Source organism: Plecotus auritus (assembly GCF_963455305.1).
Source record: "Plecotus auritus genome assembly, chromosome: 2".
Taxonomy (NCBI): domain Eukaryota; kingdom Metazoa; phylum Chordata; class Mammalia; order Chiroptera; family Vespertilionidae; genus Plecotus; species Plecotus auritus.
In genome coordinates this window covers 81574342-81597973 of record NC_137771.1, presented here as the reverse complement: position 1 = coordinate 81597973, position 23632 = coordinate 81574342, and the positions used below count along the sequence as shown (strand labels likewise).

At 37.6% G+C, this 23632-nt stretch overlaps 2 protein-coding genes across 4 annotated transcripts in view; one reads left to right on the top strand and one right to left on the bottom strand.

The window, feature by feature from the left end:
* Window positions 1-9371, top strand: part of KDM1B (lysine demethylase 1B) — a 53626-nt gene extending 44255 nt beyond the window's left edge. For 2 of the 3 annotated variants that reach the window (XM_080658092.1, XM_080658093.1), the window contains 2 exons: window positions 1332-1484; window positions 7494-9367. In XM_080658092.1, coding sequence (XP_080514218.1) covers window positions 1332-1484; window positions 7494-7577 — 237 coding nt within the window. In that variant the 3' untranslated portion in view covers window positions 7578-9367. Of the gene's footprint in view, window positions 1-1331; window positions 1485-7493 lie in introns of all 3 variants that reach the window. The other variant, XM_080658094.1, reaches the window with a different exon arrangement.
* Window positions 9372-9916: 545 nt separating this feature from the next.
* Window positions 9917-23632, bottom strand: part of DEK (DEK proto-oncogene) — a 41263-nt gene continuing 27547 nt past the window's right edge. The window contains exons 8-11 of the mRNA XM_080658091.1: window positions 16488-16623; window positions 16020-16168; window positions 12009-12077; window positions 9917-11549 (exon numbers count right to left, since the gene is read on the bottom strand). Of these exons, the coding sequence (XP_080514217.1) occupies window positions 11538-11549; window positions 12009-12077; window positions 16020-16168; window positions 16488-16623 (366 nt within the window). The 3' untranslated portion in view covers window positions 9917-11537. The remainder of the gene's footprint in view (window positions 11550-12008; window positions 12078-16019; window positions 16169-16487; window positions 16624-23632) is intronic.

The window sequence follows — 23632 nt, the reverse complement described above, 5'->3', positions numbered from 1 at the left end:
AACAGTGGAGGTTTATTTTCTGACCATTCTGGAAGCTAGAAGTCCAAGACCAAGGTGTCGTCAGGTTTGGTTTCCTTGAGGCTTCTCTCTGTGGCTGACAGATGCTGCTTTCTTGCTGTGACCTCACATGGCTGCCTCTCAGTGTTGTCTGGGTCCTGATCTGTTCTTAAGAGAATACTAGTCATGCTGGATTAAGGCCCACCCCAGCGACCCCATTTTAACTTCTCATTACATCATTAAAGGCTCTTTCTCAAATACAGTCACATTATAAAGTAGTGGGGATTAGGGCTTCAACATATGGATTTTAGCAGACACAAATGTAGCCCATAACAGTACCCAATCCCTCTTACACTATTGTCTTCCTTCCCTTTCCCTCACATCATGCACACCCCCTTTCTTTCCTAAGGATGTAAAAGGCTCAGGATTTCCCATAGAGTCTGCATTTACCCAAACCCCAGTAGTCTTTGGCGACAACTTTCCTTAAAGGGACATAGTCCAAAATTTTCTTGTACCCCACATGTGTAGCTAGTCTCTTTTCCGTCTTCTCTCAGATGAGCTCAGGATACTTTTTATTTGCCAACTTACTAACTGGAGATTTATAAATGGTGTGGCTTGTATCTTTTTCATATAAAGGAACAGAAGTCAAAAGTGAAATGACTCAGAAGTTACATAAATTAGAGAGAGGCACCAGGGGTGTTAACTTATGCACGATGTGATTATATTTCACAGTAGTCTCTAGCTGTGTGTCTTTGTCCAAAAATTTGTTGTCAGATTAGTTATTCAGATCTAAGGACATAGTTTCTATATAAATCTTTTTGATGGTGGTGCTTGTCACAAGTCAGCCTACAAAATGATTTGAAACTTAGTGTGAAACAGATCCTTGGATAGCCGTCTGTGGAGGAGCCTGTTGAGAATTTCACCTTAAGATCCTAGAACTCCAGTCTTCCCTTTCCGACTCTGGGCCAGAGACCCCTTTCTTTCCATCTCTGTAGCACAGGCCAGGTGCTGGGAAGGGAATGCCCAAACCCTTAGCCAGTGGTGATGGCCCCAGGTAGTTGGGGGAGAATGTGTGTTTGGCCGAAGGATAAAGTGAAAAGTGAAGAGATGCAAGTGGGGGTAGGTTGCAGAGCTGGGGCAAGAGGTAGAGAATAGTGCACAGATATGGGGAGAGTCATAACAGGGTCAGAGGAACATACTGAGAATGGCTGTTTCAGAATGGCTACAAAGAGCTCAACTTCTAATGGGAGGGAAGACTGTATGTTTATGCTTGTGTTGCATCTTGTCCAACTCGCTTCTTGATCCCATTTTATGATTGCTTCACATCAACACAGGAAGTCCCAGATCCCACAAAGTATTTCGTCACTCGGTGGAGCACAGACCCCTGGATCCAGATGGCATACAGTTTTGTAAAGACAGGTGGGAGCGGTGAAGCCTACGACATCATTGCTGAAGAAATACAAGGAACCATCTTCTTTGCTGGCGAGGTGTGTATCATGATTCTGAACCCAATTACTTTTATTTTGATTACTTTCTTTTAATTAAAGTGATGTATGTCCAGAGTTTAAAACCTGTGTCAAATACTGTCAAGTCTTATGATGACAAACAACAGATGTCCTCTCAACATCCTCTTCAAAATCCCAGAGCAATTTTTAACTCTTTCTGTTATATCTTCTGGAATTTACTTTATGTTTTAAAATATTTATATTGTCTTCTGATTTAACAAGTTAGACATTATCTACTGACTTTCTGTCAGGTTAAAGATTTAGCCCATGTAGTCTCTTCACAATGTGGTTATTTCACAATGAAATTGCTGTCAGTGTTTATGTAATATGACTAGGTAAATGTTGCTTACTGTCAAGCCAGGGTGTTCATTGATTCCATTCTTACAGTCATAATAAGCCCTTTTTTTCACTAGCTTATTTCTTTTTTTTAACTTTAAATATTTTTTTATTTTTCAATTATGGTTGACGTACAATATACACTGAGTAGCCAGATTATTATGATCTCTGAACACATAATAATCTGGCCACTCAGTGTATATCCTATCTAATAAAAGAGTAATATGCAAATTGACTGTCACTCCAACACACAAGATGGCCACCACAAGATGGCCTGCAAAGGGAGGGCAGTTGGGAGGGACCAGACCTGCAAGGAAGGGCATTTGGGGTGACCAAGCCGGCAGAGGAGGGAAGTTGGGGGTGACCAGGCCTTCAGGAAAGGGCAGTTGGGGGGGGACCAGGCTGGCAGGGGAGGGCAGTTAGGGGCAATCAGGCTGGCAGGGGAGCAGTTAGGCATCAATCAGGCCGGCAGGGGAGTGGTTAGGGCAGCCGTGGGCAAACTACGGCCCGCGGGCTGGATCCGGCCCGTTCGGCTGTTCTATCCGGCCCACGGAGCCGAAAGAGCGGAGGGTTCTCTTGCTCTCCCCTCCACTCCTTTACTTTGAATTTATATTAGTTCACACAAACACTCCATCCATGCTTTTGTTCCTGCCCTCCGGTCCAGTTTAAGAACCCATTGTGGCCCTCGAGTCAAAAAGTTTGCCCATCCCTGGGTTAGGGGGTGATCAGGCTGGCAGACAGAAGCAGTTAGGGGCAATCAGGAAGGCAGGTAGGTGAGCAGTTGGGAGCCAGCAGTCCTGGATTGTGAGAAGGATGTCCCAGATTGGAGAGGGTGCAGGCTGGGCTGAGGGACGCACCTTCCCCCCCCCCCCCGCACGAATTTCACGCACCAGGCCTCTAGTATGTATGTGTGTGTATGTATATGTATATATATATATATATATATATATATACACACACACACACACACACACACACACACACCCCACCCATGCACGAATTCATGCACCGGGCCTCTCTCTCTCTCTCTATATATATATATATACTAGAGGCCCGGTGCATGAATTTGTGCATGGGTGGGGTCCAGCCAGCCTGGCCAGGGGGAGGGGACATGGGTGGTTGGATGGCCTGCCTGCTGGTCGAACTCCTGGTCGAGGGGACAATTTCATATTAGCCTTTTATTATATAGGATATACACTGAGTGGCCAAGTTATTATGCGTTCAGAGATCATAATAATCTGGCCACTCAGTGTATATTAGTTTCAGGTATACATCCCAGTGATTAGACATTACATAACTTACCAAATGATCCTGATAAATTTCAAACCCATTTGATACCATACACAGTTATTAGAATATTATTGACTATATTCCCCATGCTGTAGTTTACATTCCCGTGACTATTCTGTAACTACCAATTTGTACTTCTTAATCCCTTCACCTTTTTCAGCCATTCCCAACCCTTCTGCCATCTGGCAACCATCAAAATGTTCTCTGTAACTATGAGTCTCTTTCTGTTCTGCTTGTTTTTGTTTTTTAGATTCAGTTGTTGATAGATATGTATTTATTGCCATTTTATTCATATTTTTAATCTTTTTTCTTCTTCTTTTGAAAGAAGACCCTTGAACATTTCATGTAATACTGGTTTGGTGGTGGTAAATTCCTTTAGCTTTTTCTTGTCTGGAAAGCTCTTTATATGTCCTTTGATTCTAAATGATAGCTTTGCTGGGTAGAGTCATCTTGGTTGTAGATCCTTCTTTTCATCACTTTGCATATTTCTTGCCACTCCCTTCTGGCCTGCAAAGTTTCTGTTCACAAATCAGCTGACAGTCTTATGGGTGCTCCCTTGTAGGTAACTGTTTTTCTCCTGTTGCTTTTAAGATTCTTTTTGTCTTTAACCTTTTGCATGTTATTGTGTGTGTTTTTTTTTAACTTACCTTTATTATTTGAAAGTATTACATATGTGGTTGGGTGGTGCTTCAACATGGTCTAAAGCTGTCCACCAGTTGCAGTGGCTCTGGGGCCTCCTTGGAGGTGCAAGCCTAGGTCAGCTGCCTCTTGTATTCTGCTTGGGGCCCCCAGCATAAGATACTAAGTGATCAGAAAATTGCTGCTACTTGCTGGGCTTGGAGGTGTCCAGGTGAGGTCAAGCTGCTAACCAAGGCTGGCTGCTGCTAGTGTGCTGGGCCTGGGGCCACTTAGCAAGAGGTACTGGGCACACCAAGGCCAGATGCTGCTTGTTGGAGAAATTTTAGGAAAGTCTGAAGTATGAGTCAAGACAGCAGTTTGTATAGAAAAGCCACTGGAAACCGCTTGGGTGGGCCTGTAATTAGGTGGGGTAGTGTCTCAGGGAATCACCAGGACAGGGCCAACAGTGTGAGCCAGGTTGATGGAGACTCAGATATGGCACCTGTCTGCTAGCTCTCGGGGGAGGGCTCAGAAAAGGAACAATTGCCTCTGCCAGCACTTCTGTCGGGGAGAAAGATGCCCCTCCAGTTCTCGCCCTAATGCCAAACAATTCAGTTCCTCCCTTTATGTCTGGTGCTTTTCAAGCTGTTACCCTGCTGCTGGAGCTCAGAGGAAATGAGTATGAATAAGTCTGTGCATGAGCCCTTTAAGAGGAACTGCCTGGTACTCCAGCAGCCTCTGTCTCACTCAGCCACAATCCCCACTGGTTTTCACCGCCAAACGTTATGGGGACTTCTCTTCCTGGCACTGGAACCCCAGGCTGGGGAGCATGGTGTGGGGCTGGGACCCCTTGTTCCTTGGGGAGGGGGCGGGGGGAGTTACTTCCGAAGCCAAGATATCCTTCCCGATATTTAGCTGCCACACATGGTTACAGGACCAACCCATTTGCATTTCCTCCCCTCCTGCCAGTCTCCATGTGGCTTCTTTTCTATAGTTTGTTGTAGGAATTCTGGTCAGCTAGATTTCAGGCAGTTCTTAATGATGATTGTTCTGTAATTTACAAATAATTATGATGTGGTTGTGGGAGGATACATTTACCTACACCATTTTGACTAGAAGCCCCTAATCCTAGCCCAATTCTTTTCCTGCCTCCCCACCCTTCAGTCATCTCTAAATCACAGTTGAATCTCTATGAGCTGGTGTTAGTCCTTTTTTTTGTTTGTTTTGTTTAAACCCCCAGTTCCTGGCATCCTTGTCCCTCTACTGGTTCATCTCTAGGACTCCTGCAGAGCTGTCCTCCCCGGAACATCTCCTCCTCCCCACTTTCCAGGGCTGGAGGTTTTAATTTTCTAGACCCCTCTCTTCTTTTTATATATTTATTTTTAAAATTGTGATAAACTACACATAACAACATTTACCGTCTTAACTATTTAAGTGTACGGTTAAATGACGTTAAATACATTCACACTGTTGTACAACCCTTACCACCATCCATATCCAGAACTTTTTCATCCTACAAAACTGAAACCCTGTCCCCATTAAACAACTCCCCTCGCCTCAGCCCCTGGCAGCTACCACTTTTTCTTTATGGATTTGTTCAAGGAACATCATCATGTAAGTAGAATCATACAGTATTTGTCCTTTTGTGACTGGCTTATTTCACTTAGTATAATGTCCTTAAGGTTCATCTGTGTTGTAGCATGTGTCGGAATGCCCTTCCTTTTTAAGACTCAGTAATACTCCATTATATGTATATATCACATTTTATTTTCCCATTAATCTGTCATGGACACTTGAGTTTCTTTTACATTTTTTAAAAATTCTCTTATGAACAATGCTGCTGTGAACATGGGTGTACAGATATCTCTTCAAGAACCTTTCAGTTCTTTTGGATATTTACCCAGAAGAGGCATTAATTGCTGGATCATATACTAATTCTATTTTTAAGGTTTAGATCCACTATAGTTTTCCACAGCAACTGTTTTCTACTTGCACCAACAGGGCACAGGAGTTCAAGTTTCTGCACATCCTCAACACCGCTTTGTGTTTTTTTAAATAACTATCCTAATGTGAGCGATCTTTCTTGTTTTACTTCTTGGAGTCTGAAGCCTTAGTTATGAAGACTTCACTTAATCCCCCTTTTGTTTGGCACCTTACCTCTGCCCTCTTCCTCAGACATCCTGAAGGTTGTGGGAGTATAGCAGATGGCAGTGGGAAACCTGGGGAGGGACCAGAATGCTCTTCATAGCCTTTAATTCTGTTTTCACCTATGCCCAACCTCTGCCTGCATGGTTCCTGGTGCTCTCAGTGGCTGAGACTTTTTAAGGATTCTCTGGGGTGAATTGGCTTGCTTTTGTTATCACTTCATCCTATCCTACCCACCAAACTTAGCAGTGAATTCTCAGCACTTTTATCTGCTTTCATTCTTTGTTATAGTTTGGAATTATCACAGTCTCTAGCTTTATCTACAATAGAGTGGGTGTTTTTACTTATTCTAATAATTTTTAAATGATCACAAAAGACCATCATTTAGAAGAAACCAGTGATCTTTGATTAGTCCTTGGCCTGTGAAGAGCCAACTTTGTAGGAACAGGGTGTAACGGCTGCATACCTGGCAACAGTCAGCTGCTTCTAGTTGATGGCCGTATTATGCTGATGTGTCCTAGATCAGTGGTCGGCAAACTGCGGCTCGCGAGCCACATGCGGCTCTTTGGCCCCTTGAGTGTGGCTCTTCCACAAAATACCACGGCCCAGACGAGTCTATTTTGAAGAAGTGGCATTAGAAGAAGTTTAAGTTTAAAAAATTTGGCTCTCAAAAGCAATTTTAATCGTTGTACTGTTGATACTTGGCTCTGTTGACTAATGAGTTTGCCAACCACTGTCCTAGATAATGAGCAGGATGTAGAACCTTTTTGCTTTCCTTTGCTACTTTCTTTCTTATAAAACCCATTTCTTTGTGGTTTCTACCAGTCTTTCTCTCCTCCTACTAGTAATTGTATTCCTGCTGACCTGATCCTTCCATTTATTGGAGTTTTTGTCACTTCTAGGTTCCATGTCACAATCCTTTCTCCCCAGCCGTCAATTTAGGTGACATGGAACCTAACCTAGTTCACATGGAACTTCGTCTGTTTCTTATTCATTTTCCAAGATTTGTTCAACTCCATTTCACTCTATGGGAAAATAGCCATATCCCAGGCCTACTTTCCTGTTCTAGGTTTGCTTATTGTTCCCACTACAAACTCCTTGAAAGTGAGGTTATCCCATTGACAGCCCCTCAACCTTTTGACTTTTCCCTTCCTGTTTTACTGGTCTGTCCTTTGAGTACCTCAACTCCATCCTTTTGTTCCACCCATCTAGCAAAACATCAACTGTGGATTAAATGTGGTTCAATTTCTGTGCTTGTTTCATTTATTGCTGACTTAAGAGCTAGACTACTTGTCTGATGAGAAGCACTATATCTTATTCACTGTACTTATTCCAGTACTTGGCATATGTAAGTACCTTATTGAATGCCAAACAGTACTTCACAGGAGTGCTGAATACATTGTAGAATGAATGCATTTGGTAAAGCATGGAAGATCACCAGAAAAGGTCAAGTGCTATATGGGTGAGTACCGTTAGCATCAGCACACAGGAGTGGCACTAGTCTTTATTTTAGGAGGATCAGAAGGCATAAGTTTGTATCGTCTTTGATTATCACCTGAATTCCTTATACATGACCTCAAATTATGCAATTATTTTTTACAGGCCACAAACAGACATTTTCCACAAACGGTTACAGGGGCATATTTGAGCGGTGTTCGAGAAGCAAGCAAGATTGCAGCATTTTAAATGGATTTTGTCTAGACCCAGCTTTCTTCCGTACCTCAAGTGGGAAAGTTTGAAACACGTTAACCTCACTTTCATAAAATCAAACAAAACCCTCTCTGGATAACAAAACTGAAATGTTTCTAAGGTGGTTTGATAATGTAAACCCATGTCACCACTCTGAAAGCATTAGCCCTAAGAACCAATTTATAAGCACTTACATTTTATTGCATTTTCCACAAGTCTAGTGCTAAATCTTCTGGATTTCAGAAAAAGGTAGGGTATAAGCTTAAATTAAGAACTTGAATATGATTCTTCCATGGTTGGAGAGTCCCTTAAATTTGACCTTTTGTTTAGCTGATCAATTCTCACACATGAGAAATTATTAAAAAACCAGATAGAGCCATGTATTTTTCTTCTATGACAACTTATCACTACCTTTGCCAATGAGCCTTAAGATTTTTGTATAGCTCCAATATTGAGCTCTTACTTAAAATTTAGGTAGAAATCTTTCCTTTTTGGATACAGCACAAACTCTTCAGTCAAAAGTTAATGAAGATTCTAGACTACTTTATATTATACTTCCCATGGGTTTTCAAAATAAATTTAACTTCAGGTATCTATTGTGATAAAACATTTTAGATTTGTGCACTCATTGGCAAAAGAGCAAAATTTTCAATTCTTAAGCAGTACCAGGTTTGTACCATTGAAAATGGGGTAAAGATATTGTGGTCTTCATACTAGACATAAACTATAGGGCTATTTTTCTTTGAGCCAAGTTTGGGCAGATGGCACACTTTAAATAGCCTTAATTTTGGCAACTACTAGCAAAAACATCTTGTCAGAATAATAAAAGCCTCTTCGCACTGTCTTTTTTACAGAATTATGTTTTCAGTATTCCATAGGCAGGTCCACTGGAAAACTGCAGGAAAATGTGATATCCTGGTAAATATTACATATTTTATAAGCCATATCGTAAGAGTCTGAGAACATGGCAAATACTTCCTTTCTCCTTTTTTCACTCATGACCAAAAAAATGTCATTAAAAGTGGACATTGATTTCAGGGTCTTCAGGATGCTTAACTTGCCAAGAAATCTGTTTACAGGTAAAAACATGGATAACAAATTCTTTGGTTTTAAAGTCTCTGAACAGATTTTTCAATTATATCGGTCTGCTTTAAAAAAGGACTCAAAAACAAAGGGGATGCAAAATAATTTTAAAGCCACTTTTCAAAATATTAGGTATTTTTTAAATTTAGAGTCAGCTTATAAATACAAAGTATCATGTGCAAAGAATGTATGGTGTCTTTGGTGAACTCAGACACACTTCCACTCCCATCAAAGTATGATACAAATCAAAGAAAAATAAAGGATATTAGTTTCTGTGTTAACACAGGGAAATGTTATATTTATCTGATAAGACTTGGTACTATTTGGGGAGTATTCCGCTTTAACGTGTTAAACATTTAAAGAATAGCATGTGTTAAGTGATAAATGCAAAATATTTTACGTTTGAAATGGTTCACAGTAAATTATTACTTTAGTCTCTGGGCACTTAAACTTGTGCTACAAAGGAAAACCTACTTAATAAAGTACGGTAAATGTATATAAAAAAAATCCTCATTGTCTCAAGTGTCTACATCTGACATTGTTCTTTAAGGTACTTTCCTTTAAATTCTTGAGTTACTTTGAATATGTTTTTCATTGTTCGGAAGATTTTGTAATTGAGTAGCTGTGAATATACTGTGTTTTAACTGCAGATTGTGAACAGCTTGTTGTGTAAAATTACTTAATAAAAACTAGACTTGTTTTTCAAATACACTGTGCACTGTAGTAATGAAAACACACTTATTAAATAGTTACATTTTCACCACGAAATTTACACCCACCAACTCAATCCCTTCATCTCCAAACCCTCTTTTAGACCTTTTAGGTCATAGGCATTACTCTATATCCCCTTTCAATTAAATGGTCATAAAGTAAACAATTGTTAACCTTGATCAACTTACTTTTGTAAATCACTTCTGGTTTTCCCAGGCAATTTCTTTGTAGTGTACTTAGTTAATCACTGCACAACACTCTAAATTACACAGGCTATAATTTAAGTGATCAATGCAAAATATTTTACGTTTGAAATGGCTCACAGTATATTATTACTTTAGTCCCTGGGTGCTTAAACTTGTGCTACAAACAAAGGAAAAACTTACTTAATATTAAGTATGGTAAATGTATATATTTTTAAAAATCCTCATTACTTGTCTCCAGGACTAAATCCATTTAAAAACCCATGTTCTGAAATTCTCATATAGAGGGTAAATGCTATAAAAACCTCTAAGTTAAGACATCAAATGTGAGAGACAAAAGCATGTTCATTACTTTTATTGACAAAGTTTATAGGAACAAATTATATTTGAAATCAAAGGCCAATTCGTAGGTCTTAGTTTATTTCATTCGTTTATTAAGTGTACCTTTTTCTAACGTCTTAACTTTATCAAGAAACAAATCAAACTGTGAAAATACCTGTTAACAACTAACAGATGTTTACATATTTCTGTTCTATGATGCAAAGATATTTTGAATTTTAAATACTCAACTGGTTTATCAAAAGGCCTATTCTCTCATAAGCAGCATGTTTTAAAATTCAGAAATTATTAAACTGATTAAGACAGTCAATTTAAAAGACAAATTAGTTTCATTCAGGGGTGGCCCATATGTTGAATCACCTAGAACAGTGGTCGGCAAACTCATTTGTCAAAAGAGTGGCAAACAGTGGCTCTCGAGCCGCAGTTGCTGACCACTGACCTAGAATCCTGATTAGCCAAAATTTAAAACCCAATAGCTCTAATTCCACAGACACATTAAATTTCTTTAATGTTAAAAATAAATCTTACCATTTTTGAGAAATATTTTGTCAGAGATACTACTACCTACACAATATCTTCTTCTAGCATTACACCTTGTACTTTTTGTCATAATTATAAAGGTCCAGGTTTCCTGTAAATACCAGCATTTTATATGGGCAAAAGCAGTTAATAAAAAATCAGTCATTTATTACAAGCCAATGTTCTTGTACTTAATCCCAATTTTCCCTAAATTTTTGAAATTCTGATGTGTTGATTTTGGTCTATACTTAATAGAAAGTGTGTCTACAGACAATGGTTGCAGAATTGAAACTAAAACTAAAAATTGATGACACTTTCAAAGCAAAGTAGAGAACTATCTGTTTGTGTCCTTCAGTGTTTGCTTTACTGAATTCTGACTTCCACTGCTCTGTGATACCATCTGGCTGAACACTGACATTTCAGTTTATGACTGTAAAGATACCTATCTATATGGGTTTAAAAATTGATCTCACAAAAGAAATAAAAAAACTATATACAACCAATTTGTTTTTGAAAATACAAAAATAACATCTGTCACTTTTGTCATGCTGACAAATTGACATATCTATACATGCAGGAGAAAAGTTCCAATTTACTCATCTGGACAGCTAAAGTTTGTACATTCTTAATATGATGAACACACTGCCATTGAGTTTTTACACTGACATGTGTTGTATTCAAAATATGTCATATTCTAAATACTGCATTGGTTTCTGCATGTATAAATGCCAGTTATAATAGTTTCTGTCCTACTCAATTAAAAATATGTCTTAAACAAGCTAATATTAACTGCACTAAAAACTCTAACAGTTCAAGAATCTATGACCTTATATAAAGAAATCCAAAATGTACAAAATGCAACTATAAAAGCAAGGAACAATTACTGCCATGCAAAATTTTAAACTAAAAACTGCATAGAAATGCAATTTAAAAAACGGCAAATGCAAATTTACGTTAACACCCAAGATAAAGTCAGCAGTAAATTCTACCAACACAATGCTTGCAAGCATTTAGAAAAGGAAATACATTCTCGTTGCTGGTATAATGGTATAAACGAAATCTTTAAATCCATGGAACAAGTCATCTGTCTCTGTCCTCTATCTCAAGAAATTAGCTGTAATGAAAAGAGAAACATTATTTACCCATACCAAACGTACGGTATTAGGTATACATAAGGCATAAAACTTTATTTCACTTTTAAACTTTATTTTACTATTGTGACCTTGGGAAATCAGCTGGGATCCACAGAAACTATAGCTATTGTTTATTTTCTCCTGCCTTTGACTGGTGGACAGAAACATGTGCTCAAGTAGTTGTGTGAGTGCTCTGAGATGCCCAGTAGACAGAACCTGCATTTTCCTCATCCAAGGTCAGGTGTTGTCACTAATGTGCAGGCTTTATTTTTTAAGCTCTAAAATGGGAATAAAAAGAACTATCTTCCCCCATCTATTTTGAGGAAATTTGAGGATCAAATGTGTTAGTCAGATAGTTTGAAAAATATGCAATTCTGATATACATTTCTTTGTCTCTTATGTCTAAAATGATCAAAGTTAGAAACAGTGGATATATTTACCTCTTTAACAGTTGTTTTTATGAAACCTTTTCTTTCAGTTAAATCATAAGCAGGGTAATTTTCATATACCTATAGTGAAAAGAAAAAACTATGTTAAAAATCCAATAATGCTCTATCTTTGGATAAAAAAGAAATGTATATATAAATAGCTGCATGTATGTTCTAATAGTACTCTGGTTCACTAGAGAATTCCACTGCAAATGAGTTTTAATAATACTCTATATAGAGCAGAAAATAAAGTAGCATGCAAGGATTCTGTTTTAAACTGGGAATATCAGTTGAATTAACAATAAACGTGTGAGGAAAACATCTATGTAGATCTTAAGTGAACTGAATTCTTTATATTGGCAGGCCAGATGTTCTTTATTCTCATTTTCTTCTGTTATATCATCCAATTACTTATAATTCAACTTGAACTCTAGTGTACTTTACCCTTTACTCATTGTGCAATCCCTCCTTAACGTTGAATCACTCGGACCCAGCTGGTCTCAGGAGTCCTCTATTCCTAAAATCTTACTCTAAATTTCCCTCTTTCATCAACTTGATACCTGCTGCTTGACTTCACAATGACTTCTAGTCCTGACTCCATATGCACCCTGCCACCTTCACTCCTGTGGTGTAGTTCAAGGTCAGCACACTTTTCTTTAAAGGACCAGATTAATAAATCTTTTCAGCTTTTCCAGCAATGCATTTTCTGTCACATCAACTATGTCATTGTAGCGTGAAAGCTGCCATAGGCAATAATACTTAAAAGAATGGGCTTGGCTGGGTTACAATACAAAAACAGTAAGATAGAATTGGCCCACAAGCTAGTTTGCCAATCCCTGAAATCATTTACACTCCTGTTTGTCTTTTGTTCATTCTCTACAAACCTCCAAATCTGAATTGGTCTACCAACTTTTCTATGGTTAGGCCCAGAGGAAAGCTTGCTGTGGGAACATGTAATCACTTTGAAAAGACTGATCCTGTTTTAAGTCCATGGTATTCCATGTCAGAGCCTCCCCAGCAATCCCAAGTATTTCTAAGCAGGTCCTTTCATTCCTCCTGTCAATGGCAATTTTATCCACTTACACAAGTGTCCCACATTCCTGTTCTCAACCAAGAAGCTATTATTACAAATTTTACAACTTTCTGACATATCTCTTACCCTCCAGTTTATGTGTATCTAGGTTCAACTCCCCATTTTCTGTCCCTCTGCAGACAGCCACCCTCCTCTCCGGGGCCTTTAGCTGCTTCATTCCCAGCAGCCTAACACATGCTTGCACTTTCTATCCCTGACTTCCTTAATATTTTACTAACTTGCATCCACTTCCCTCATCCATTTCCCTCCTTAGGCAAGCTGCTTCAAACAGAAGCTTTAATTCATTCACTTTCCTCATTATTCATTTACCACCCATTTAAATTGCTCTTATGTGAACAATTATCTCCTAATTGTCCAGTCCAAAAAACCCTCAAGTCCTTCTCACTTGACCTCCATATTAATAATCCCTGTTTAAAATTACATGAATGTACTAAAAAAACAAACATTCAAAGGGACAGAACTAGTTTCCCTCTACTCTGTCTTCATCCCCCCTCTCCTCAGAGGAAACCAGTTATCAGTTTGCTGTGTATATTCTTCAAGATCTTCCTTGAAAAATGAGTTTATACACAAATGTATCAATGGCAATATAGTACTTCTGCGTTTAGATAAATGGGATAATATTCCATGTTTTAAAATTTTGACAATACCTGAAAAGTTTTTCCATGTTCTTTTCAACTGCTACAAAGTATTCCAAAATATGGATGTGGTTACCAACTTAATAATTTCCCTATGGAAGGCCATTTACGTGGTTTCTGACTTTTCAGTATTAGACATGCTGAACATTATTGTAATCATTTTGTACAGATGTGACTATGTCTTTAGGATAGAGACCTAGAAATGGAATTGCTAGGTTAAAGGGTATTTGCAATTTAAATTTTAAGATATTACCTAATAGTTCTCCAAAGCTTTTACATCTTAAAGCATGAGAAAATGTTTCCCTATATCCCTGCCAACCATGAAAACTTTTATTCTTCATAAATATTTTGTCAAGCAAATAAACAAAAATATTCCCTTTTAATTTCTGTCTTCCTCATCAGTTTAGGGAAGGCTTTGCATGTTTTCATTTGTTTAAAGGCCATGTTACTTTTTTTCTGTGAAGTAACTGCTTTTCCATAGCCACGGCCCCATGTAAGCTGACTCCTTTTCTTAACTGGCACTACTCCTCGCCCTTGAAAATGTTTCCTTGTGGCTTTCATAGCACTACCCACTGGCCTTCCCTCTACCACTAACTCCATAGTTTCTTATATTCTGTAGAAATTACCTCTCCAGGACTCTGTCCTTTGCTTTTCTCACCCTTTGTCTTCTTCCGTGGGCAGCAGATCTATATTTCTGGTTTTAACTTGCAGCAATATCCTAGTCTAGGTTTCTCTCCTAATTTGAGAACTACAATGTTAAGAATTTCTCTCACTTTGATGTTCCAAGCACCCCCATCTCAACATGTCTAAAACAAAACTCATCTTTTCTCAAAAAGTATACCTTTTATTCTGTTCTTTATTGTGATTAATGCACCCAATTCTTATACCACTTTTAACCAGGCTCTCTTGATATCTGACTTGGATTATGCCAACCCTGTAACTTTGACTATGACATGAACTGGGTTTCTTGTCTCTCATGTTATTTTCACCTGTCTGTCCTTGATGTGTCTGGGATGACTATTAAAAAATAAAAATCTGATTGAGTTACGACCCTCCCAAATAGCTCTCAATAACCTACCCAATCTCCCAATTCCCCATTCGTTTCAGGAAGAAAACCAAACTCTGTAACATGGCATACTTAGGAACTGAAAAACTAGTATTCTCTAACCTGTGACTTACTTCCAACTCTAGACTTCAGCCAAATTAAACTAATCACTATTCTTCACAGTCATTATCTGTCACATTTTGTGAATGTGTCAATGTTCCTCAATTGTATGGGACAGCTAAACCTCTAAGATCTCTTCCAAGGTGCTTTTCCAGATTTCCACAACCCCCTTCCTCTCAATCCCAAGTTGGATAGTGCTATAACACCTTTTTCACTCTTCCAACACAGCCCTCAAACATCTATAATAATAGAGGCGTAATATGCTAATTAGACCGGATAGCCAAATGACCTTCCGGATGAAGACCTTCCGGATGAAGCCGGGGCTGCAAGGGCCGAGGGCCGAGCCCCTTGCACGAATTTCGTGCATTGGGCCTCTAGTTGTACTCTAATTACCCAAACGAATGTCTTTCAATTCCCACTGGACTTGAAACTGAAGTTATATCTCCCTAAAGTGAAGTAATATCTTCTCCAGCTCTACCTCTAACATCTGGTCCAGGGCCTGATATGTAGTAAAGACTCAGTGAGTACCGAACGAATAAATTAAAAAATGATAAATGTCTTTAGAAGGTATAGAATATTTCACAACTGATACATTTCAAATTTCAATTTCACTTTACTGTAAGACACCAAATTCTAAAATTTCCCAATATTGAGGTAGAATACGGAATCATATTCAAGACTTAGTCATTTTATTTCCTGAGAAGTATCAGAACGTCACAGAAGTCTGAGCTAAGTACCTAATCTATAACAACTCTTTATCATAGTAACACTGACTAAAAATCAGGTGGGCCATGAGATTTTCGCTTTGTAAAACTAATATAATCTAAAGATGCATCAATAAAAAGTTTCTAGATCAGGAAAAGATAGTTTCCTAATGCAGTTTGGAATGTAGCACTTTATTCACTGTATACATCTTCTGTTATTTATGAAACAACTCCAAAGAGCAGAGGCTTTGACTTACTATATTTAACGTGGTTATCCCAGACCTGTAAACACAGTGCCTGGCATGTAGTAGTTCAATAGTATGTGTTCAATGAATGAATGCATATAAGAATCTGGCTTCAAACTGAACAATGCGTGAAAGAATTTTTCAAATAAAAGCAAACTTATCCAAGCACCTGTCCAATTACCTTTTTGCAAATCTGTTTCATTGTAACTTCCTCCAAGTTAGCACTGGCCAATAATTTCTTTACTGTTTCCTTTAACTCTTCATCTGTAGGAGGTTTCTTCAGTTTTTTAATTAAAGGTTCATCATCTGAACTATCCTCAGATTCACTTTCTAAAAGTAAGATATTACATGTGAATGAAATTTTTTCTTACATAGTAAATTACCATTCAACATATACTGGGAAAAATTCTATAAGCAGTCATCAGATTCTCAAAGGGATCCTAGATTTAAAAAATTTTAAATGACTACTCTATAAATTACCTCTAAAACATACAAATGTCAATTTTGAAAAATTATAAACGATAAAAAACTGGTATACTACTTTTTCCTCAATGTTCTTCCCAGTTTAACTATTTTCTAAACACAAAGTATGTTATAGCATGTATGTTATATCTTTAAAGTTGCTGAAAATGTATAATTTCTAACATACCTTTTTTGGAACTGTTTTGATTCTTCTTGGTGGTGCTGCTATCTGCCTTTTTCACATTAGCATTCTTTACCGATTTTTTACTTTTAGAAGTGGCTTTCTGTTTAGGTTTTTCTTTTTTAGATGTCTTTTTTGGTGGCTGTTGTAAAGGAAAGCAAAGTACAGACATTGATGAGATTAAATGTTATCTCTACTTCTCTTTACCCATCAACAATATTAGAGAAAATGAATGTATTCAGTATCACCAATAATAAAGTATTGCTAATTATTAATGTTTGAGATGACTAATATGCCCAATAAATTTAATTTTATGCCAACATAAGACTAGTCATGAGAAGTCAAGAATCAAACACTAAAAATAAAAGATGCCCACATTTATTCCACACTATTAGATAGAAAACTTTATGTGCATTAATTTCCTCACATGATCCTGAAAGACTCAAATACAGGTACTATTAATATGCTGTTATTTACTGTCAGTCTCTCCTAATTCATATGTAAATTCCATAAGGACAGGGATTTTTTTGACCATTGTGTTCATCTATGTATCCCCTCACTCCTAAAATAGTGCATGGTGCACAGTAGTTGCTAAATAACTATTTATGAATATACTAGAAGCCCGATGCATGAAATTTGTGCAAGGGGCTCAGCCCCCACAGCCGTGACGGCTGCCTCTGCCTTGGCCCCTGCCACCCCGGCTTCGTCCGGAAGGTCATCCAGAAGGAACATCGGGTCTAATTAGCATATTATACTTTTATTATTGCACCAGAGGCCCAGTGCACGAAATTCGTGCATGGGGGGGGGAGGGGGAGGAGGATGTCCCTCAGCCCAGCCTGCACCGTCTCCAATCTGGGACCCCTCAAGGGATGCCCGACTGCCCAGTGGGATTGGGCCTACACGGGCAGACAGACATCCCTCTCACAATGCAGGACTGCTGGCTCCCAACCAATTGCCTGCCTGCCTGATTGCCCCTAAATGCTTCTGCCTGCCAGCCTGATCACCCCCTAACCATTCCCCTGTCAGCCTAACTGCTCCCCTGCCAGCCTGATTGTTCCTAACTGCCCTCCCCTGCCGGCCTGGTCATCCCCAACGGCCCTCCCCTGCAGGCATGGTCCCCCCCAACTGTCCTCCCCTGTAGGCCTGGTGCCTTCCAACTGCCCTCCCTTGCAGGCCTGGTCCCTCCCAACTGCCCTCCCTGCTGGCCTGATCGCCCACAACTGCCCTCCCCTGCTGTCCATCTTGTGATGGCCATCTTGTGTCCACACGGGGGCAGCTATCTTGTTGTGTTGGCGTGACGGTCAATTTGCATATTACCCTGTTATTAGATAAGGAGGATATGAGGAAACTAAAGCTCAGAGAGGTTATTTTTTGTCCACAGCCACATGACTAATAAAGTGAGATTCAAGTAAGTCTGACTTCAGAAGCTGTTTTCTTGAATACTAACTCATAGTCGACAAGACAAAAGCAAAGGATATATATGTGGATAGATTAAAATGACAATATTGATTTATATTTACTTTGTCTCAACCAGGGTCTATGAAATTAGAAAACATGGATTAATTAACATTTCCAAAGGTAAAAGTATTCTATATAAGCAAATATCCCAAGATAACTTAAAATCTGATCTTTATATACCAAAAATATTGCAAATCACGTTTCTGCAAATGTTTTACACTCAATTTCTGATCATCATCATAATTCAATCTGTTCCTTTAAGGACAGAGACATTGGGTTGAATTTATTCTTAAGAAAAATTCAAGTGTACTGACCAACCTGTTCCAAAAATTAAGTGGGCTCAGAGGCGATTTCTAAGTGCAATTCATTGGATTTTAGTGTTTATCTTTTCTCTTGCTCCACTGCCATCACTGTACATATTTACTTAAGCAAGCCTAATATCACCTTGAATTATCTCAGTAATACTGTCAGCTGGGAACCACTAAAAAAATGCACTTAAGAGGTGTCAAGGGGCTGACATACTTCTAAAAGTAAAGTATATGAGTTTTTCTAATAATTTTTGCTATTTAGAGTCATTTTTACTTATTTCCTAATTCTCAGAGGTGTTTTAGGTATTGGGGGTTGCTAGAACGTCATTAATGGTTCACCACAGATTTCTGTAATTAACTTAAATTAAGTTTTAAGTTTATTAAGCATCCACATAATTCATAAGAACCACAATAGGGCCTGAAAAGGAATACTAAAAATTCCTAAGTTCTGTTGATGCACTTAATACACAGAATAAAATCATCACTATTAAATACCCCTCTTTAGTCAGAGGGTAATAAAATCTGGACCTGTAACACATTCAAATATTTTACAAGAAACTAAGTTATTACAGAAAGGGTTGGAGAGGGTGAGCAAGGGGTAACAATGTTATAAACATTATTATTTTATCCTCATTCAAATTAGATAATTTAAGGCTGTCATTAAAATTTTTAAAGGCACACACAATATGGCATTATTTTAAAACCTGCAAGTTGGGAGTAATAATAGTTTAAAATTTGCAGTGATAAAGGATAATCAAACCATCTTTATAAAATTACTGTGATACAAACAATTAAAATTATGCTTCGTTCTATATTTAATATCATCACCTAGAAGAAATATTTGTTCTACAGTTTTTTAAATAGATAATTAGTCTATTACCTATTAACAAAAAGATTGCAGAAATACTATAGAGGTACAAAATAATAGGTAGTGTGTGGGATCTGGAGGCAAGCTTCCTGGTTTCAAATTCTAGCCCCAGCACATCTCTGGGCCCTGGTTTCCTCATTTACAAAACAAGGGAAATAATAGTAATTACGGTTTCATGGACAGTAAATGCATTAATACATGAAAGTACTTTAATGGTGTCCTGCATATAAAAACACTTAATAAATATTAGTATTATTACTACTGTAAGTGCTTCCTTTTGTAAAATTCTTTCATTATGCAAATGTAATTTCCTACAAAAACTTGAAGTGCATGCTTTCTTTAAAGGCAAGGCAGATATATATAATAGATACATAGAATAAAAAGCAGTTAGATAGATAGAGTCAATGACACTTTTATTAACTAGCCAGGATACATCATGTTTATTTCATTACGTTCTGATAAGACTGGACCCACCATACAAATTGTTATTTATATTGAATTTCATTTGTCTTCAAAAAACAGTTACAAATTATTCTGTGACAAATTAAAGGTACGAATTCAGTAAAGTATCACTTTTTAGACTGATAAAAATTGGCATGGGAAAGAGCAAAAGCTAGAGAGTAAAATAACTAAACTATGTAGATATGCATACCTAAAGGTTTCATTTCAAGCTGAGAGGCAATCAAATAACTCATTAACGCACATCTTGTGCTTTGGTCTTATAGGTATTAAAAAAACCACACCAGCCGCTCTGAAGATAAGTTATTAGGTATAGGAGGTATAGAGAATTTTTGGCAGGTAAGGCAAATACAGGTAATCTGAAATTTTGGAAGTAATGGAAAGAGGCCCTGGGAGACCTGAGAAGGAAAGTTAAACCATGCCCACTTAAAATTTGCATGAACTTCCAAATCACCACTACTTTCATTTCTCCTCCTCTACTTAGAAAAATTTCACTCATGGTTCTAAGTCCAACTTAACAATCAATCACTTCCTCTAAATCTTTCATAATACCACCCATTTGATTAATCCATAGTCCCACAGTACTTGGCCTATAATTCATTTATACCTTCTTTATGGAAGGATTGTGAAGCAGTGAATAAGAACACAAGTTTTAGAGCCAAACTTCCTGGTTCAAGTCCTGACTCACCATTGACTAATTCTGTATTCTCAGGCAAATAACCCTTCCCTGTGCCTGTTTCCTCATCTGTAAAATAAAGGTAATACCAGACAAGGCTAAATGTAACACTCTTTTTCACATTTTTGTTTCTCTGATATTGGGGTACATTTTATAATTTACATTACAATGATGCCTTATAGGCATTTGTAGATTTGATGACCTATGGCCACTGTGTAGAAATTTTGTGAGGATCAAATACATAAATACACATAAGGCAGCACAGAAAATAAGCAGTAGTTATTTACATAGTTTCCTCACTACAAGTTTAAGTATAGATCTGACTATCTCCTTCATAACAGACACCCAATTATCTATTTAGTCCTATGTGTCCCTAGCAACTACAAGTGTTTGGCATAAAGTAGCCATTTAAATATTTCTTGTCATGTTCACTTCTGTATCATTTATAGGATCAGGTTTACTCTGAACCCAGGATGTGGTTAAAAATATAATTAAAAGGTGCCATGCCTGTGTTGCTCAGTGGTTAGAGTGCCAATCCATGCATCAGAGGGTTTGGGTTCGATTCCTGGTCAAGGGCACGTATACAGTATATGTGAGTTAATGTCGTAGAGCTATTAAAAACCAAGACCTTTGATTAAGTCCAGTGTGCCTCCTACCATATTAGTTGCATATAGAAATGACTAACCTACTTATATATTTCTTTAAGCCAGAGTTGAAACTACTAAATTATAGGAATAAGCCAGTGATACCATAACCTATTTATCATATTGTTAAACTTAACTCTTTTCCCATTACACACAAAATTACTAATGATGACAAAGAATAAAAATTGTTGGCAGATAATACAGAGTGGCAGCAAAAAACAACCAAACTCTGCATTAGGGCTGTCTTTGAGTTTACCCGCAAACCCTGTATGGGCTCCTAGATCCTTTCTTCTAAAAATTTTTTTTAAAGCTAAAATAGGTGTAATACAATTCTGTATAAGTAGTGTTCTCCAAACACCTTTCTTTTACTATGTCGACCTCTCCTGCTTATCTTTCAAGGTTCATATCAAACTGTTAACCACCTGTGACGTTTCCCTATTTGGATCTTTGCTCCCATGCCCCTAGAAAGATTTAAATACTCCCTGTCTTCTGAGCTTCCACATTACCTTGTCCACAGCTCTTTTTAGCTAAGTTATATTCTACTGTACTTTTCTCTTCAGTCCATGACCTCCACCCTCCTACCAACTAAATTGAACTATGTAAGGATAGAGACCCTGTCTTGTTTCTTGATCTCCAGAGTATTGCTTAAGACTGGCACTTAGTAGTTACTATGTAATTATTTTGAAAATTGAGGTGGGAAAACATCTGTGGAGACTAGATAACCTTTAAAGATATATTCCAACCCCGAGGTTATGTTTCATTAGTTTACTCTGCTTGCTAAGATAAACATGTTTTTCTATTAAAAGCAATTAGCAAACTTGATTTTTAATAGCATTGCCTTCTGGCACAACTTACCTATATTGAGTGTACATTTAAGAGGGAACAAAAAAAAGACTATTAAATCAAATCATCATCACCTATATATTTTAAAAAGCCCCACAGCTGACTCTCCTGGCTATAAACCACGAGATATAAATTTATGGTCTAGATCTGTCACCAAGCCTTTTCTATAAATTAGCAAATAATAACTATTTTAGGCTTTCCTTGCTATATATGGTCATTATTGCACATTCTTCATTTGTTTTTTACAAATATTTTAAAAGTGGAAAAACTGTTCTCAGCTTGCAGGCTGTACAAAAATAGGCCACAAGACAAATCTGTTGTTCAGACCACTGTTTACTAACTCCTGGTCTAGCTTATGAATTACTGGAGATATATAAGCAAAAAGCAGCAACCAGATGAAGCAATCAATAGGATAATTTCTCGTTATAAAGTTTATGTCAATAGCTTTTACTTTTAAGTTCTTATAAGCAAAAGTAGATTTATACTCATATTAATTTTCCAAAGCCATTGCTTAAAGTCGAATTTGAATCTAAATCACTAGTTCTACATAGACAATTCTGAAGACAAAAGTACATGAATTAGCAGCTCTGGAAAGAGTAATACAGAGAAGGCATTTTAAAAAATCAGTATATATTTTGTACTTCAAAGTACAAAAAGAAGGATAAACACTTCTCTCTCATGGAGTCAAGGCTAAATGAGATGCAAGACGTGAAAGTACATGACTCAATAGTTTCTCCTCCTTGAATGTACCAACAAATGCTTATTGAACAAGTGGTACTTCTCCACGAGTAGACTGCCAGTTCCTGGAAAGCAGAGGCCATGTCCCTCTTTTTCCCCACATAGCAAAGAGCTCAGGTAGAAGACGACAATTGTTTTGAATGGATGAGAATGATGAATCTATCCCCAAAGGTTTTATTATTCACACAACGCCCAACCTCATGGGTTCTTGGTCTGCCTTCAACCTACATTACTCTAGCTTCACCTCATTGCTTTACTTCTGGACACAGCATCTAAGCATAAGCAAGTGTTTGTCAAAGGTACCCTGTACTTTCCTGCTTCCCATCTTTGTTCACATGTCGAACTTTCTATTCCCAAGGTGAATTTCAACTGGTACTTCTTCCATTTCTCCCCAAAGGTTACCCTCATCAACAGATTCTTTTTTGAAATTCTATATTAGATATTACTCAAACTATATTTTGGCTAGAAAGTATTTTCTGTAATGCGAACAGCACTTAGCATATTCCCCAAACTTGGGTCTTTTAACAAAATGTATGGGAATTAGGTAAGTTTAAAACAAAAAGAAGGAAAGGTTAGTTTCCAAATTGTCATGGATTTATTTTTAAGATCCTGGCTTGCTATTTTTGAATATGCTGTGAGTGATTCAATCAGGACCATCCAGTATTGTAGGTATTATTGAAGTGCTCAAGGAAAACAGATAAGAATTGACAGCTGCCATTAATTTTAGATAGTACAATGTACTATAATTTACATTTTTAAAAGATTAATAATATAATTTTTTTAAAAATTGAAGGGGTTTTCCATGTCTCTGATAACCTTGAAGGTATAAAATCAGAGGAACGACAAGAGCACTTTTTGAAAGAAGGCAAAACAAAAAAAAATCTTGGGAGAGAAGGCTTACCTATCTTTTATAGGCAGCAGGGCTCTTTGAAGAAGGGTCTCCAAAAAAGACGCCTGTCACAGAGCCAGAATCCTGTCCTCACAGCAGAAAGGTTGTACTGGGTGAACAGATGAACAAAATTAAAATTAGCTTAAAATACACTATTCTTATAACAACTTGGCTGAGAAAGCTCAAGAGTGCCAAGTGTAAAGAATGTGCAAGTCTCGTTATATTTCACAAAAGATTATAAAAACAAGTTTAAGTCTAAATAGACTTT